Source organism: Schistocerca serialis, chromosome 2 (assembly GCF_023864345.2).
Source record: "Schistocerca serialis cubense isolate TAMUIC-IGC-003099 chromosome 2, iqSchSeri2.2, whole genome shotgun sequence".
NCBI classification, from domain to species: domain Eukaryota; kingdom Metazoa; phylum Arthropoda; class Insecta; order Orthoptera; family Acrididae; genus Schistocerca; species Schistocerca serialis.
Window position 1 is genome coordinate 467,016,620 of NC_064639.1, and position 18,196 is coordinate 467,034,815.

At 39.6% G+C, this 18,196-nt stretch overlaps 1 protein-coding gene across 3 annotated transcripts in view; it reads right to left on the reverse strand.

The window, feature by feature from the left end:
• LOC126457379 (inositol polyphosphate multikinase) overlaps positions 1-18,196 on the reverse strand; it is a 367,387-nt gene that overhangs the window by 24,845 nt on the left and 324,346 nt on the right. For all 3 annotated transcript variants that reach the window (XM_050093635.1, XM_050093636.1, XM_050093634.1), the window contains 2 exons: positions 12,918-13,042; positions 612-747 (listed from right to left, as the gene is read on the reverse strand). In XM_050093635.1, coding sequence (XP_049949592.1) covers positions 612-747; positions 12,918-13,042 — 261 coding nt within the window. The remainder of the gene's footprint in view (positions 1-611; positions 748-12,917; positions 13,043-18,196) is intronic.

The following is an 18,196-nucleotide window of genomic DNA, read 5'->3' on the forward strand; positions in this document are numbered from 1 at the left end:
AATATAAGATACAATGAGAAGTACTCTCCGAAATGCACATCACAGTAGTTTGCACATTGTGGATGTAGATGGTAATGTATAAGCACGTGTATGCTTTGTGTGAAAGCATTTAATAAGGAGCAGTCAAACATGGTAGTGCCAGAGTAAACCTGAAGCAGCGAATCACGACTCAAGTTTCAGGACATTCGTTGATGGTTGCGTAGTGAAACACAACCCAAGTTGACATCATCACCTAGCACAAGGATTGGCATGAGCAGCAATGGTACAGGTTAAATGCACTGGTAAGGTGCAGTGGACTCGTTTCACGATCGCCACCCCATGCCGGCGAGCAGCGAGGGGCCAGCATAAACACACCCTAATTGTCTTTATCACTCATAGCAGACTGATGTTTATCTCTAGGTAAATTCCTTATGAATTTTTACCACTAAGCTAAACAATACATGTATTTTCTGAAACAGTAAGACAATTGAGTTTAGTGTCAGTCAACAGCTTGTCTATTAGTGGTCAATTAGTTTGGGGGAAAAAAGAAAAAGGGTTATCAACAGCCCCCCCCCCCCCCCCACACACACACACACACAAAAACACATACAATATGTTACAAAAGTTCTCACCATCAATAACTGAACTTTTGTTCAAGCGTTTCCCATAATCTTTTCCATATTTCATAAGTTTTCCATTCGAAATCTTGTACACCTGGAAACCTGGGATACAAAATCCCAAGTCTCTTTTACACTCCATATACTTTTTCTGAAACAAGAAAGAAAAATATTAATTCAGAATTAATACTTATGGCGATACACAATAAAATACTCTCTGTTTATTCATATAACATAAAAACTTTTGTACTGCACAAGACAAATAAGATTTTATAAAAGAAAGAAAACTCTTAAAACACACACACACACACACACAGATATATATATATATATATATATATATATATATATATATATATATATATATATATTTTGCAATAAATAATCAACACATCAGAAGTTGCAAGTGCCAATCAGCACATGAATGTACATGCAAATAAGGCAGGAGGATATTAAAGGGTAGTAAACCAATTCCACTTCAGTACACAAAAAGTCTTCAAGACAATACTTTTGTTTCCAAAACCAAATTTGGTGAGTAGTGAAGGTGGGGTTGGTGGGGATATCTGTTGTTCATCTCAGTCAATATCACTTAAGTGTGTGATGAGTTGGGAGATGATCCTCTCCGCAGTTGACACAGATGGGAGGCGGGGCACAGGGAGTAATGGGATGGGACGCATGTTCACCATCTCGACATGTGATGCTGGAAGTACAGCAGGAAGACATATGGCCGAACTTCCAGCACTTATCGCACCGGTCTGGGGGAGGGATATATGGCTGGACATCACAGCAGTAGACAATCACCTCGACCTTCTCGGGTAATGTGCCACACTCTAAGGCCAAGATGAAGGCACTGGTGGCATCCATGATTGTCCCTCGGACACTGATGGATGCACCAGAGGAAATGAACTCCTTGTCGCACTAAGTTGGCGCGCAGCTCGTTGTCAAACTGCAAAAGAAGGTCCCTGCGGAATGTAATACCCTGAACCATATTTAAGCTCTTATGAGGCGTGATGGTAACGGAAATATCCCCAGCTTGTAACAGGTGAGTAATGCCCATGACTGGGCAGAGCATGCCATTTTTATCAAGACTGACCCTGACCGCATTTTGGACAAGCCCTCCACCTCCCCAAACTTGTCCTCTAAATGCTGTACAAGAAGCTGAGGCTGCATTGAAACAAAGGAGACCCAATCAGCTATTGTACATACAGGGTACCGGGAAGAATAAGCTTTGCTGCCATCCTTGGTCTGGTGTTCCTCCCATGGTGTGGCCAGGGAGGGGAACGATTTGGGGTCATATTTCTTAGCACTTAAGTTAGACTTTGGCCGCTTAGAGACTGCTGGTGGAGGACCACCAGCAAGAGATGACATACTATGCTTCATGGCGTGTCATCCACCCTGATGCCACCCACTCCGACCAGGGGCCCTGCCCATGGGCGCCACCCACCCTCAGCAAGGGCCACCTGGCAGGAAGGCCACTGGGGCATCCCGATGCCCCAGGGAGATGGACATCTACTCCATGGCATATGTGGGGAGCTAATGGCGCAGGCATCAGCAGAGCGATCCCTGTGTTGTCAGGGGGCTACAACCAACAGGGTACATGGCAGCCCCACCACAACGGACTGGCTACCGTGCTGGATATGAGTTGCTAAGAAGTCCATGGTCATCGGCGGCGCAGAAAGCAACACTGCATAGTGCATGCTGGAAAACACATCCAGGAAGATGCCCTCGCCCAAGAGATGGAGAATGAGCGGGACTGCAATGCGACGAAGAGAAGTGGGCTTCTCAATGCACGATGGACACGATGCACCATGTATGGTGCCCTTCCCCAATTGGCTCGCTCTTCGGGAAAATTTTGACAAATGGCAGTCAAACCCTACAGGTGACCACCACATAAAGGCTGAAAGGTGTGGTACTACTTTTAGTCGTCTCTTACGACAGGCGGGAAAACCTCAGGCCTATTCTAACTCAGGGCCCGCAAGGGGACATGCTGAAGGCTTCTTTACTGAGCACAAATAGAAAATAAAAACAAAAATCGACAGCTTGTCTCAGAAGAGAGAGCTCCAACCCAAACATCAGACAGCACATGGCAACATTATTATACAGATACTGTCATGCTGACATAAATGGGATACAATTCTGTTCCTGAATCAGTTATTTAGACTACAGTTAGAGGACACACAAACACATTCAGGAACACTTAATCTTATTGAACATTGTGTCTTTGCATTATTGTTAATAATATAAATGCAGTGGTAGGGTTAGAGGGGAAGGGGAGGGGGAGGGGGAGGGGGAGGGGAGGGGGAGGGGAGGGGGAGGGGGGGGGAGGACAGTGGAAGAGAGGGAGGACAGTGGAAGAGAGAGAGGGAGAGATTTTAACGTTAAACAACATTTCACTAGTATGCTGGTGTCACAATATGCACGTTAGACAAATCACTCATTGCCAGTCCTAAGCTGGAAATTTGTGTCCAACAAAGAACATTTGAAAAAGATTCCGGAACTTAGTATTTTACTTGCTAAGTGAACTATATCTCTGTAAAAAAACTGTTATGTCAATGCTACCCTCGATTGCTGCTGGCAGATCTACTCTAGTGCAGAAATGAGAACAAAATCAGATTGACACAAGGCCACAGGAAATGAGCTAATGGAACTGAAACTTCCAGTCAGATGTAAACCATGTTATGGAGTGCATCTCAAACCTGGAAACTTCCTTTTTACATTTATGCTCTTACCAACTGAGCTATCTTTACCCAGGCAGTGAGGATGGGTCATGAGTCGTGCATGTGTAGCCCAGCTGACACGTTGACAATAACACTGCCAACAGAAGGCACAATTGCTGTTCTGTCCCAGTCTGGCACACAGTTTTAATCTGTTAGGAAATTTCAACAAAGCTCACACACTGAATCAGACTGAAAAATTCACCACGGAAACTAAATGTAGATTACAATTACAAAAAAACACACATGAAATAAAACAGTTGTGAAGGATACTCTGGTCCACTAAAATAGCAATGCGCAGGAAACTGCATGTCAAAATAAATGAGTTACAGAGAAAATTTCAACAAAATGGGTACCCCTATCAGAGAAAATGAAAATATTGAATCTATCTGAATGAATGCTTCATGGAGTTCTTGAGTAAAGAATGAGGTTGTGAAAAACTGTGTTGTCATTGAACCTGTCAATACCAACCTGTAACATCAAAATGGTGTCCACTGTTCATTCAATGAAATGCAGTACGCAGAGAGAATTGCAGTTACTCTAACGATATCAAATTCATCGGTATGATCAAGTCACAATCGAACTGCCGCTTTCCAAATCCAACCAAAAAATTGGGCAATGGCACAGTCTGTGACCATTACCTACTTAAAAAAAAAAAAAAAAAAAAAAAAAAAAAACAACATAATACAGAAATAGCATAAATATGGTAATGAAAACAGTTACGAAGGAACACAAATAATTTAGACAAATTTTCTTCATGTGGGTTTAATTCATGTGGTTTTCATTCTAATGCTTGCATGTCATGTGCTTGCTTTCTGATTGGCTGTATCTGATGTTTAATAACAGGATAATTATACAGCACATCGCCATCTGTAAGCAATGGGTTGGTGCATTAGGTCATAGCATTTTTTAGTTTAAATAAACACAACACACGCATCTAACAGAGACTTCAGTGATCAATAGTATATTATCCTTCACTACTTAAAACAGTACGCCACCCTGGGGAAACTTTACGATTCTGTGACTTTAGGTATCACATGGTTTTGAGGCAAAGAACTTATCAAGCCATGTTCGGAGAGAATTTCCTTCTGGAAAGTAAGGTCATTGAAGATTGTTCAACAGAGCAGAAAAGGTGAAAATTTGAGGGCACAAGATCAGGTCAATTAAGCAGGTGCAGAATGACGCCCCAACCCAACTCCTGTATAGCGTTTCTGTCAGTCTAGCAGAATATGAGCTCGTGTTATGCAGTAGCATCACTTCACACATCCTTCCTGGTCATTGGTTTTGGACTGTCTCTGCACGGCGTCTCAGCCATTGACAATAAATGTCAGCAGTGGTGGTTACACCTTCAGGATGCAATTCATAGTACACCACACACACGGTCACTGTTCTTCCAACAGATAATTGTGGCTGCGAGCAGGTCTTTGTACAGGGAGTTTGTGGTCTGTTTGATTGCAATTATTCCTTTCTTTTCCTTATGTTAGCATAAAGACACCCTTTCTCATCACTAGAATGATACAGGATAGGAATCTACGATGTGCAAGCATATATGGCCACATGCTGATACTTGTGATTTTGGCTTAGAGCATTTGGTACCCATACACCCAATTTTTGAATTTTCCCCACTGCATGCACATGTCCCACGTTTGTGGAATGATCATATCTGCTAGTTCTTGAGTACACTATTGTGGATTAACACATGTAAATGATCTTCGTCACACCGCGAAGCCCTTCCTGAACGTGGAGAGTCACTAATGACAAAACAATCCTCCTTAAAATGAGAAAACCATTTACTTGCCATGTTCTGTCCACTGGCGTTATTCCCATACATGGTTTAAATATTTCTGGGAAGCCTCTGCTCCTGTCATCATCCTACTGAACTCAAACAGAAGAATGTGTCGGAAATGTTCCAATTTCTTCACTTGACACTCCATTTTCTATAGTCTCCACAGCTCTACTATCTCAAAGCACAAAATGACAATTTGCAAACTCAAACAGCAACAGTGAACTAGAATGAAATTTTCATTCCACAGCAGTGTGTGTGTGTGTGTGTGTGTGTGTGTGTGTGTGTGTGTGTGTGTGTGTGTGTGTGTGTGTGTGCTGATATGAAAATTCCTGGCAGATTAAAACTGTGTGCCGGACTGAGACGAGGTACTGGCGGAGTTAAAGCTGTGAGGACGGGGTGTGAGTCGTGCTTGAGTAGCTCAGTTGGTAGAGCACTTGCCCCCACGAAAGGCAAAGTCCTGTGCTCGAGTCTCAGTCCAGCACACAGTTTTAATCTGCCAGGAAGTTTCAGCAACAGTGAACTATTTGGGAAAAAAAAGGACAACGATCGATAAACAAACCTATAGTAACCAGACTACAAACACGCAAATCAAAAATGCTGTGAACTTATGCCCCAACCTAACACAATTTTAGACTGTCCACTGTAAAATATTATTTTTGTATGTCTGTCAGTCAAATCTATACTTCTTGTATCTTTGATTTATTTCTTTGTAGACTGCACCAGAAAACAGCCTGAAAGGCTGAAATTGGCCAACTGTACAAGATACAACGTGTTCATAAATTAGTTATACAAAAGTAACCTCCAATTGTGAAAAGATAAACAATTTACAGAAGTATTTGATACTGCACTTGATGCATTATATATTTAAGTTATATTTACAAATGTGCCGTGTGGCTACCTTTTGTAACATGACATATGTCCCACCTGGAATCAATTTTCTGCCACATCCCATAAAGCAAGTCTTGATGTATGGTGGCAACTGTTTGTGTTATCCATTGTCGCAGATCATCAATCTTTCCCGGAAGTGGAGGAACATTACTCTGTCTTTAATATAACAGCATACACAGGAGGCCATTTGAGTTAAACCAGGTGATTGTGATACTCAGGATATTGTTCCACCACATCCAGGGCAAGGGGGCACATCGCTACAGACGTATGCGACAGCTTCACGATGACAATGTGGTGGTGTGCCATTTGCAGAAAAATAAATTCTGTGCCCATATCCTGTTGTAATTGAGGCACTAGATAATATTCAAGCACGTCCAGGTACGATACGCAATTACAGTTGACTCAGCAAAAAAGAAAGGACCACAAATCCTGTTACAGCTTACAGCGCAAAAAATATTTACCTTAGACAAGGCCCTTACATGATCGATTACATGATGTGGTTTCTGCTTGTCCCACATCCAAACATTATGTCGATTCACTTTCCCGCAGGTATGGAAGGTGGCTTAATCACAGAACATCCTTTCATAATCATCTTCAGTCTGCATTTTGTTAAACTCTACACAAAACTCAGCTCATTTTTCTTTGTCATTATCTGTTGAAGTTTTCAATAGTTCTAATTTGTAGGATTTGAAGGATAGGTGTTTCCGTAATACATTGCACACTGTAATTCTAGGAATGTTCATTTCTAAACTCGCACATCTTGCTGATTTACTCGGACTGCCAAACTCGTTCAATTGCTATGTCATAGACGATTGGCCAACTCTGCCCTGGCGTCCTATGTGATACACAGCCAGTTTTAGTGAAACGATTGTACCAGCCTATAACAGAATGTCTCTGAGTTGGTGGCTTGTGATATTTACTCGTGAATTATCTCTTAACTGTAGTAGCAAAATTGGATTCATAAAACCAGAAACCACACTGGCACACACTGCAAAGTTATACGACTCCATGATAACTGTTGGAATAACTCATTTGCGCATGCCACCTAACAGGAATGTCGGAAACTCAAACTGTTATGTGGTAAATAGAACTTCAAGATATACTGCATTCAGTGCTGTATCAAACATTTCTGTAAGTCATCATCATTTTCACTATTAAATGTTACTTTTGTATAAATAATTTATAAACACCTTGTATAGTAAACTGAATACTTGTGAAAAACGGCAAAAGTGGAAAACTTCAAAATTTCCTTTAACAAATAATTTACTGTAACTGCATTTTGATAGCTGCCATCCGTTCCACACTAGGAAGTCTCTCCCATAAAATCTAACCACTCATGGACAGTGCATCTGTAGTGAGGAACAATCCCTCTCTCAGTATGCTGAAGGTTTTTACCCCCCCTCCCCCCCCCCCCCCCCAAATCTTAGTCCACAAATAGATTTCTTGTGTTATATCCACATACAACCTTAATCTTCCAATCACCTACATATGCCAGTTACAAAAATGTGACCCTCTATCATTCATTACCATTCTGGACTGGAACAACTGAACCATATCCTTCATGAGAGCTTTGACTATTAATCATCTTGCCTATAAAGTAGGAGCATCCTACCCTCAAGCCTTCACATCCCTCCGCAAGTAGTATTCCACCACCTACCCAAACAAATAACATTCTAGTCCACTCACAAACTACACCTAATCCCAAAGCTCTTGCCACATGGGCCACATCCCTGCAGAAGACCCATGCACAAGACTGCTCTGATACACCCAGCCAGAAAGCTTGCTGTTAAATTCTGAACTTTCTGTGGTCACGGCTCATGATGTCACCTAGTGCTGCCAGTAGATGTCATGCTCAATGAGTCACTCTTTTCCAGACTTTACCATCAGATTTGTTACACACACACACACACACACACACACACACACACACACACACTGTAAGTGTTTGCACTTTGGTCAATTACCAGCTTGTACAGATTTTATACCTGTCAGTGTATATATGAGCTTTCATCTGGCAAGGGGACCTTATGGGCTGGCCCTGTTTGATTTTCTTTATGTATATTTGTGAAACTTGATAGTCTGCACTCAGACGTAACAGTTTCATAATAAACAGTGACAACTTTATAAAAGAAAATGTCAAAAAAGTTGCTTCTAAAAATGAGATGATTTCCAAGCTCTGTTAAGTACAAAACAATTTGCCAAAATTAAACATTCCCATAACTCTATGAGTAGCATCAGAGACTGCTACTCTACAAAGCTCAGGTTCAAATCTCCTTTACAGCTATTTTCTTTGCTTGAATTCTATATTTTTGTGAAGTGGAAATCATAACAAACAAATACTGAATCATAATTTTCTAGTGAAAGTATCAACATATTTTCAAATGTGTGTCATGTGGAACAAATTAAAATTATGTGAAATGATGTACAACAACAATGACCTAGAATGGATTTTCACTCTGCAGTGGATTGTGCTCTGAAATGATACTTCCTCACAGATTAAAAACAAGACTAATCTGCCAAGACGTTTCATCAATAATACTGGAGTATTTCGTACACTCATTTCTCCATGGGATGAAGAAATAAGAAATCAATGGGCATTAGCAGTTAACCAGCAGATCCTTCTGTAGATACAGTCCAGCCCTTTGAATTTTTACGTACTAGAATCTATTAGATGACTACGGTCTTTTTCCCATTTTCAGTTGGTTGCTGTAGCACTGTTTACTGTAAGTAAGCACACACTTGAAACTTTTTGCTGAAAAAAATATATCGGACTGATAATATTTTAGACTATAAAATTTATAGCCTCCTCATGCAGATTTCCTATCTAAATTAAGACATTAATATTTGTAGAGGGGTTTATGTTAACCTGCGTAAAGTGTGTTTCTTGTTCAACTTCTTGCACTTTATGTGAAAACCAAATCTTAAAACACCTAAATTTGTAGTCTATGTTCTTGTTAGTTCCGTGATTTGCCTCCTGAACACGATTAAAAGCAGAAATATGTAGCTACATTAATATCTTTTACACTCATTGTACTTAATTCCATATACTGTTGGCATAAATAGCATAGGGATGGAGTTTGCACTCTGCTATTGTCCATCCGTACTTGCCACCACAGTTAAGCAGAAATATAGCTGTCATGCAGTAGGGCATTGCCGTCCCCCCCCCCCCCCCCCCTCTCTCTCTCTCTCTCTCTCTCTCTCTCTCTCTCTCTCTCTCTCTCTCAAGATGAGTTACTGAGTGCGAGACATAGTGGCACCAATTGGTACCCATAGTGTGATGTCATGAGCCACAAGCCCGAAAAGCTCAAGTCCGTCTGCCAGACCACAAACCAGCTGTCCACATGAGTGAATGGTCAAAGGTCACCACTAAACTGTGACCATGGGAACTGAAAATGACATGCTCAATTTCAATGGCTGTTTCACAACCCTTACCATTGGATTCTATTCTAAATGGTCATCCTCAAAGGTTTGAATTTTGAATGAGAGTCAAACGCTCTGTGATTTAAGAAATTCATCAGACATTCGCACACAGAGTTCATCCTGTGTAAAAGGAAATTTAATTTACTTGAATGCAACGCTTTTCAAACAACCATTTGGAATATTTTCACGTGACCTGCTGGAAGTAGATTCATTTCAGCAGTTGTGCCAGATGACAGGTGTCGCCGTGCTTGCGCAGCTATGATGATGCAGGAAGCCCATACGTTCGTATGTGTAAAACATCAAAAGATCTTACATTATGTCATAAAAGAAACAAGACATTAGAGGATACTCCAAGAGCATGGGAATTTTGTGAACCATACTAAAATGCATGATTTGGCTTAAAGTGCACATTCGTATGTCCAGATTCAGATATAAATTTTCTTGGAGTACCAGTACCGCATTATCTTATCTTTGGTTCTTTATTATGGCATAATGCCATACATGCTAGGAGACGAAAACGTGAACTTGAAATGTAGAGAACAGTTGAAACTAGCCAATAGTGTGGAATGAAACACTTCGCTTCCAATAAATGACTGTCTCAGCAGATTAATAAAAGTCAAATTTCTATAACAAACCAACAAAAATAACTTCGTTGCTCTGCAAGGCAATTAATGCTTGACTGTCAGAAAGGTGGAAACAAAATAAAATCTTAAGCTAATAACATATTTTAGCCTTCCATAATTATGTGAATGTATTTTAATTCACTTGATAGCTCCCGGCCACAGAAATCTGTTTTGCTTGCATTTGATTTGAGAGCAATAAACGAAGAGGAAACAGCAAAATCACGTAACGTAAACATGGGTCACGTGGAGACTACCACCTCCCCACTACAACTCAGACTGCTCTGTGAATCAGGTCCGGATCTACGATATTTCCGAACCGGGGCAATATGCAATATTAGATAGTGGCGCTCCCCCTCTCTCGAGCGTTTGAGATAGGACGCCAAAAATTTAAAAAAATTGACTTTTCAAAAATATCTTCATTTTGTAGCGCACATCTTTCTGATGAGTCTGATACATAAAACATATATGATCGAGGGAATGTAAGACATGTTATTTCGTCTTAAATGTGCCGAAACACAGTGTCACGCCTCTTTACACAGCATTCTTCCATCGCACGTCTCTGTATTTCGCTCTGTGAAATTCAAATGTGTAATATTTTGTAATGGGTGCCATCAAACTATATTCAGGCCAGTGGAAATTAAAATGTCTTGTGGTGCCTCTCCTGCTCCCAGTTGGCTGCCCCTCTTAAAAAAATCTCGCGATTAATAGTGGATGGGACTATTTGTAACCGGTAGAATACGAATTCTTCAGAAAATTTGCAGTCTTTACTGCCTATTAGCTAATAACTTGCTGTTTCAAGTAAAACAAAATTAAATATAGGATACATAAAACAATACAAGAGAGCAGCAAGACAGTACACATTTTCTCAATCCTTAAGTCCTAGCATTTTTTCTCTCTAATCTTGCCACGGCTTTATATGGAGTACTTTCCTATCTGGGAAAGAATCTATTACCTCATCAAAGTTCGTCAACGTTTTGCTACATGAATAAACGAAATATTATTGTCTACTACCAGAAAAGATTTAATACAAATAGTATCCAAGACAGGTGTGGTTTCTCGATCTGATTACGTGTATTTTGTCACTGTGCGCTAGGTAAAACGAAATAGGCCTGCCTAATATTGCAGCAATTGTTACACACACCAAATAAACGAGACTGTTTTGGCACAAATGGTCATTTTCATAACACGACAGAATATAATTCACGAAGTACCAATATCAAATGCCTATTAGGCCTACTACAAGCAAAAAGCTTTATGTTAGGAAATAGTTTCACATTTCATTCATACTCTATAGCTTCTGAAGCATGAGATCGAAAAGTAGTAGTACGAAATTTTTATATAAATTTGGAATCGTCATATTCTTCCATAATTTGTGAGGGTCTCCGTTTCTTCTCCTTTCTCATTCTAACAAACAATCTTGTCATCACTAATTCTGTAACTATTCCTTCCAGTGTCCAAATTTATTCTCTGGTTAACTTCACTAACCCTGCCACAACCACGGGTTTAGTTATCCCGCATTTGTTCTCCGGTTAGGCGTTATTACATGTTCGTACAACGCATTTTCCGCACTACTCCCAGAATAGAAATTCAGCGGCTGCTAGCCGGGGACTGTATAACTGGCCCTTAGTAGTGTAGCAGTCCGGCCAAAAATGTTTTGTCAAATTTTCTTTTTCTTGGATATGCCGAGAAGACAATACATTATCTTAGTTGCTTGTTATTCCTGTTAGTCATTTATTTCCACTCTGGTAGTCTGAATCTATGGAATTCGCTAGTAATTATAACAACGCTGATCATTTTCAAACCCAGTCAACCACATAAACAGTGATTGTCATTCACCCATTCGGCTTTATTCGCCCAGCTCTTATAGACCCGTCCCCTTTTGTCTATAGAAAAGTTTATTTCTAGATGCAAAGGATGTGGGTGCTTTGTGTAACAAGGTCTTTTTCCTCAATAGGATGAATTTGCCCCCCCCCCCCCCCCCCCCTGCCCACCCTGAAACTGCCACCGGGGGCAGATACCCCACTTTGCCCCCGCCCCCTAGTTCTGGACCTTTTGCACATACGTGAATCTGACAGCTTAGGCACACCAGCAAAATTTATTTGGATAGCGTCTGGCTGCTTGCTGCAATTGCTTGTACAGCTAACTGCCACACTTCTGTAGCCAGAAGCGGGAGAAGGTACTACTCACACACAACTCAGCTGCACATGCGCATAAGCTCGCTCGCAATCGCTCAAACGAATCTATTGTAAACAGTTGTGATGTCACGCTCATCGGAGGCGATTTGCTGTTATGAAACACTGTATAGTCTTCCTAAATGCTTTGACACATTTTGCTGTTGGCAGACACTTGTATGAGCGTTGTGTTTTGTTCTTGTATATGGTGCATTTCCTTTGCAACTTAAGTTTTATTTTCATTTTTTTCTCTCATTCGTGTTTTATTGCTGCAGTATTATTCTGCAGTAGCGAGATATAGTAATATTCTTTGTTAGAGTATTGGTTCTTACTAGTCAAAGTTACAAAAATGTAACTAAAAACTAAAACAATGAAAAATTCCCAGAATTCTAAAAAATTCAGGGGCTCTTCCTGGTTTTCTCCCAGATGAAAAAATTCCCGGGTTCTTCCTGGATCTCCCCGGTCGTATACACCCTGACAGTTCAACAGACAAAGACTAGATGTGAGCAGACTGGTCCAAACAGTGGGAGACTAATGTTTAGTGATCTAGAAAACAATAATCTTATGCGGAACATGGATATTTGGAACAAGAGGAAACCAGGAAAAGCGTTTTGCAACAGAAAGGTTCCACAGATGAAATGAACAAGTACAAATTATATAGGAATGAAGGGATAAGCAGGAGCTATAAGTTAATTTTAACAATTTTATGATTGACTTACCTGTTCATTTTTTATTTTCTCTTCTGTTGCTTCAGGATCCCAAGTTTGTTTCCCTATTTTAACATCCATAACACAAGGCTCTGCGAAACCATCAGTCACATCTTTTAAAATGAGGAACTTAATATCTGAAAAAAGGATACATACTATCTATAATACACTACAATACGAAATTTATTTCATCAATATTACACAAGATGATTTGACACTTATGGATATGTTGCCAGCAGAAAGAACAGGTTATTTGCAAATAGAAATTCCTCTTAGTCAAAATTTTATTTCAATAATTAATATCGAAGTGTACAGGAATGACCCTTAGAAAGTACCTGTGGCCAAAACTAGCAGCCACGTAAGGATGGCTTAACAATCAGTTATGCAGGCAACTTCATGGTTCATGTTGACAATACACAGCAAATACACTCACGGAAAAGTTAACAACATTTGCTAAACAGCATTCTTGAAGTAGTGCTATCAAACAAACCTGAAGTGTGATGTTTCCAAAGTTATGACCTGCTTTAACCCCATTCACTACTGAAAGTTAACAGGTATTTTGGGAACAACTTGCTTTGTTTACATGAAGCAATTCCATGAAACATTGCTGGATGATCATTTTATGTATGAATTAGTTTAATGTTCTTATACCTTGTCACTTGTGAGCTAAATATAAGCAGTGATAGGTTCATATATGTTGATTTGCATGAAAAACAGTAGGTAGTTTTCTGATTCCTTCTAGCATACACTCTGTATTGACTGATTTGCCATACACATAGAAAAGTCATTGTGTGTAAATGAAAAATATACATGAGTTAAATAAAGAGCATCATTAGATGTTGAACATTATGAACTTCCACCTATTTTATGAAGATTAGGGTGTAGAAACAGCAGGTGAAACTTTTAGAGTTGCTATGGTTGTAGTGAAAACAAACTTTCAAAAGTAAAAGAATGTAAACAGGTTGCTTTTAGTCCTGGTGTATAAGTGATGTCAGTGTAGTATCTTTGGTGGCAGCTTGTACTAATAATTGTAAATAACAGTTGGGTGAAACCGCACATACAATGTTGGTGGCTTTTGCATTGTGTGCTGCAGTTGGCAACTGTTTGTACTATTAATGATGAGAACTGAATGATGAGTCCATATTACACAAGATACAGGAACCAATGAGGGAGTAAATAATGTTTGCTAATGCTGAGAGCATCAAATTGTGTGGCGACATAATGAAATGTATTATGCAGAATGTTTAGATGGAAAACAGAATATTCTGTGAAGTTTAAGCTGTACTCTTAGGTTCCTGCATTAACATAACCTCTAAAATTGAGATGTTTCAAAAATACCCCACAAACTTTTCAAAACAATCAGTGGGCTATGCTACAGATCACTGTCACCACAACTGGTTTTCATCCAGTGACATCTGTTGACTTCGCCTACTGTCAATCAAACTGCACCATTTCAGCCTAACCTATACCTTTTGCTGCACTACAGAGCAATCTGTCACCATAATCAGTATTCCTCCAGCCACATTCATTGGCTTCGCCAACTGACAAACAAATTATTGCACTGGAAGAAAAAAAAAATTATCCCATGAAATCCTTTTTATCTGCCCTTTTCTTCCCCTTCAGTCTTCTGCCTGGTTTGATGTGGCCTGCTGAAAATTCATCTCCTGTGCCAACCTGGTAGCTGTTGCAACTTATGTCCTCAATTATCTGCTGGATGTACTCCAATCTCTGTCTTCATATATGGTTTTTACTCTCTAAAGCTCCCTCCAGCACCATGGAATTTATTCCCTGACCTCTTAACAGATGTCCTATCATACCACCCAGCCTTCTCGTCAGTGTTTTCCAAATATTTCTCTCCTTGTCAATTCTCCTGAAAACCCCCTCATTCCTTTCCTTACCTTATCAATCCATGAAATTTTCAACATTCTTCTGTAGCACTGCATCTCTAATGCTTTGATTCTCTTCCTTCCTGGTTTTCTCATAGTCTATGTTTCACTACCGCAGAATGCTGTGCCCCACATATACAATCTCAGAAATTCCTTCCTCAAATTAAGGCCTACGTTTGATATTAGTAGTCTTCTCTTGGCTTGCAATGTTCTTTTTGCCAGTGCTAGTCTGCTTTTTATGTCCTCCTTGATCCATATATTGTGGGCTATTTTGCTGCCTATGTAGCAAAATTCCTTAATTTGGTTTACTGTGTGATCCCTAATTCTGATGTTAAGTTTCTTGCTGCCCTTATTTCTCCTACTCCTCATTACTTTCATCTTACTTGAATTTACTCTCAGTCCATATTCTGCACTAATTAGACTGTTCATTCCATTCAACAGATCCTATAATTCTTCACTTTCACTCAGGATAGCAATGTCACCAGCAAATCTTAGCAGTGATATCCTTGTTGAATTTTAATCCAACTTTTGAACCTTTCTTCTACTTCTGTCACTGCTTCTTTGACATACAGATTGAACAGCAGGAGCTAAAGACTACACCACTGCCTTACATCTCTTTAAAAACTAGCTCTTCGTTCTCAGTCTAGTCTTTTGTTCCCTCTCGTTTCTTGTACATGTTGTACATTACCCATCTTTCCCTGTAACTTACCCCTATTTTTTCTGACTTAAGAACTTCTTACACCATTTTACACAGTTAAACGCTTCTTCCAGATTGACAAATCCTATGAATGTGTTCTGATCTTTCTTCAGTCTTGCTTCCAGTATTAACTGCGAAGTCAGAACTGCATCTCTCATGTCTTATCTTTTCTAAAGCCAAACTGACTGTAATCCAACATATCTTCAATTTGCTTTTTCATTATCCTGTATATTATTCTTGTCAGCAACTTGGATGCATGAGGTGTCAGTCTCATAGATTGAGCACTCCAACGTGAATAATCATTTTGTTACCACTTCCCCAAATGATTTTAGAAATTTCAATGGAATCTTACCTATCTCTTCTACTTTATTTGATGTTAAGTTGTCGAATACTTGATCCCTTATCTTCTTCTACCATGCCATCAGACAAGTCTCACCTCATACAGGCCTTCAATGTACTCTTTCCACCTATCCACATTGGAATTTTTCATTGCACTCTTACTGTTATTGCCCTTGCTTTTAAATTTCACCACAGGTTGTTTTGAGTACTCTTCATGCCAAGTCAATCCTTCCGACAATCATTTCTTTTTCCATGCAGCCATTTTGCATTATCTTCCCTGCACTTCCTTTTAATTCATTCCCAAGTGACATACCTGTATTCCCAAATTTCTCTAAACATTTTTGTACTTACTAATTTCCTTCATCAAATGAGGTATTTCTTCTGTAATCCATGGTTTCTTCGCAGTTACCTTCCTTGTACCCGTGTGTTTCTTTTAAACTTCTGAGACTAGCCTTTTTAGAAATGTCCTCCTCTCTTCATCTGAACTGTGTATAACACTATTCATAACCGCAGTATCTATAGCCCTTGAGGACTTGAAGCATATCTCTCCATTCCTTAGTAATTCCGCATTCTACTTCTTTGTGGGTTGATTCTATCTGACTAGTCTCTTAAACTTCGGCCTACTCTTCATCATTACTAAATAGTGATCTGAGTCTGTATCTGTTTATGCCTTAATACTAGAAAACCAGAGCTGTCAAAAAGATCGCAACAGGTTTTCAAAACGTTATTTTGACTGCAGTTTTTGTCATATTGCGATGAGCTTCAGTGATTTTTCCATGTTCAAGGTCATAATCACCTGTAATAAATACATTTAATTTTAAAAAAATGGTTAGGACATTGTTACCAATTATACCTAGAACCATGAGACTACTCATTTTGACCACTGTATTGATTATTGTAGCGAAAGGTCTTACAATATGTCCTTCTTCCTATGGTTGAGATGAAATCTGTTAATCAGTCTCTAAACAGCAATAATCTGCACAATAATGAAAGACTTTGAATTTACTTATGCCCATTATCTGCTTCTGCTGCTCCAGTCACATTGTCATTTGTTAGCTCATAGCAACATAGTAATGATGGCTCGCAGATCTCCGTCGCTTACCAATGCAGAATTGTTCGGCCCTCTTACATGATATTCCAGGTAAGTCTCAAGCAGGATGTGACCTAGATGCAGAAGACCTAAGAGAAGATGCTGACGAAGATTACTGTCAACCAAACGATCACTCCAGAAGCAGTGATTCAGATTATGCTGAAAACGTAGTTGCTCAGCCAGGTTAGTAACAATTATGAAACACATTATTTACATGTCAAAATTCAACTTTCATACAAAATTCAGAATTTACACGACAATTCCTCAGAGTGGACACTTCTAATTTGAAGTTTTCTATTGTCCTATTACAGCAGCAGAAATTGTATCACATAAAACAAGATATCAGAAGGGAAAGATCAACACGTGCCTCCTAGGACCACACAATGTGTTGTAGGGTACTGATGCTGTCATGGAGTGGACTCCATCAGACAGAGTTTGGAAAGACCACATCTGGCAGATTGGCGAGTCATAATATCATGAAAGAAAATCCAGGACCTACACCATATTCAAAGCGGTATGTTTCTGATGTCAGTGTAGTGAGTGCACGGCATCTGTTTATTGATGAACCAATACTGAAAGACATAAAACGCGACACAGAAACGGAGGCAAAGCGAGTTCTAGGAAATGAATTGTGGAGTGTAAGTATGAAGAAACTGGAGGCTTTCATTGCTTTATTGTATGCTCATGGTGTTCTTGGAGCCAATAGTAATGAACTTGATGAACTGTGGTCTAAAAAGTTGGGCCCACCAATCTTCACTGATACAATAGGGAGAAATTGCTTTCAAGAAATTCTAAGATTTTTGCATTCCAACTTTAGAAACACAAAATCAGAACATTTGAAGACAGATAAATTCACTTTAGTGTCAAAAGTTTGGAACGAATTCACTGAAAATTGCCATTTGACCTATATTCCAGGTGAAAATCTGACTGCTGAAGAACAGCTTTTTCCAAGCAAAACAGGGTGTCCATTCTTAGAGTATATGCCAAACAAACCAGATATATTTGCTATAAAACGGTGGCTTCTTGTTGATGTTGACTCAAAAGTTTCTGTGCAATGGGTTCCCTTATTTAGGAAAAGACTATCACAGACTATGTGACCAGGTTCTTCCTGACAGTGTAGTAATGAAGTTGATAGAGCCGTTCCAAAAGGAGGGGGCGCAACGTCCCTATGGGCAATTTTTTTTACAACAGTGAAACTGGGCGAGAAGTTGAGAACAAACGGTACTAGCACTGTTGGAACAATTAGACGATCAAGAGGAGAAATCCCTAATGCTGCGAA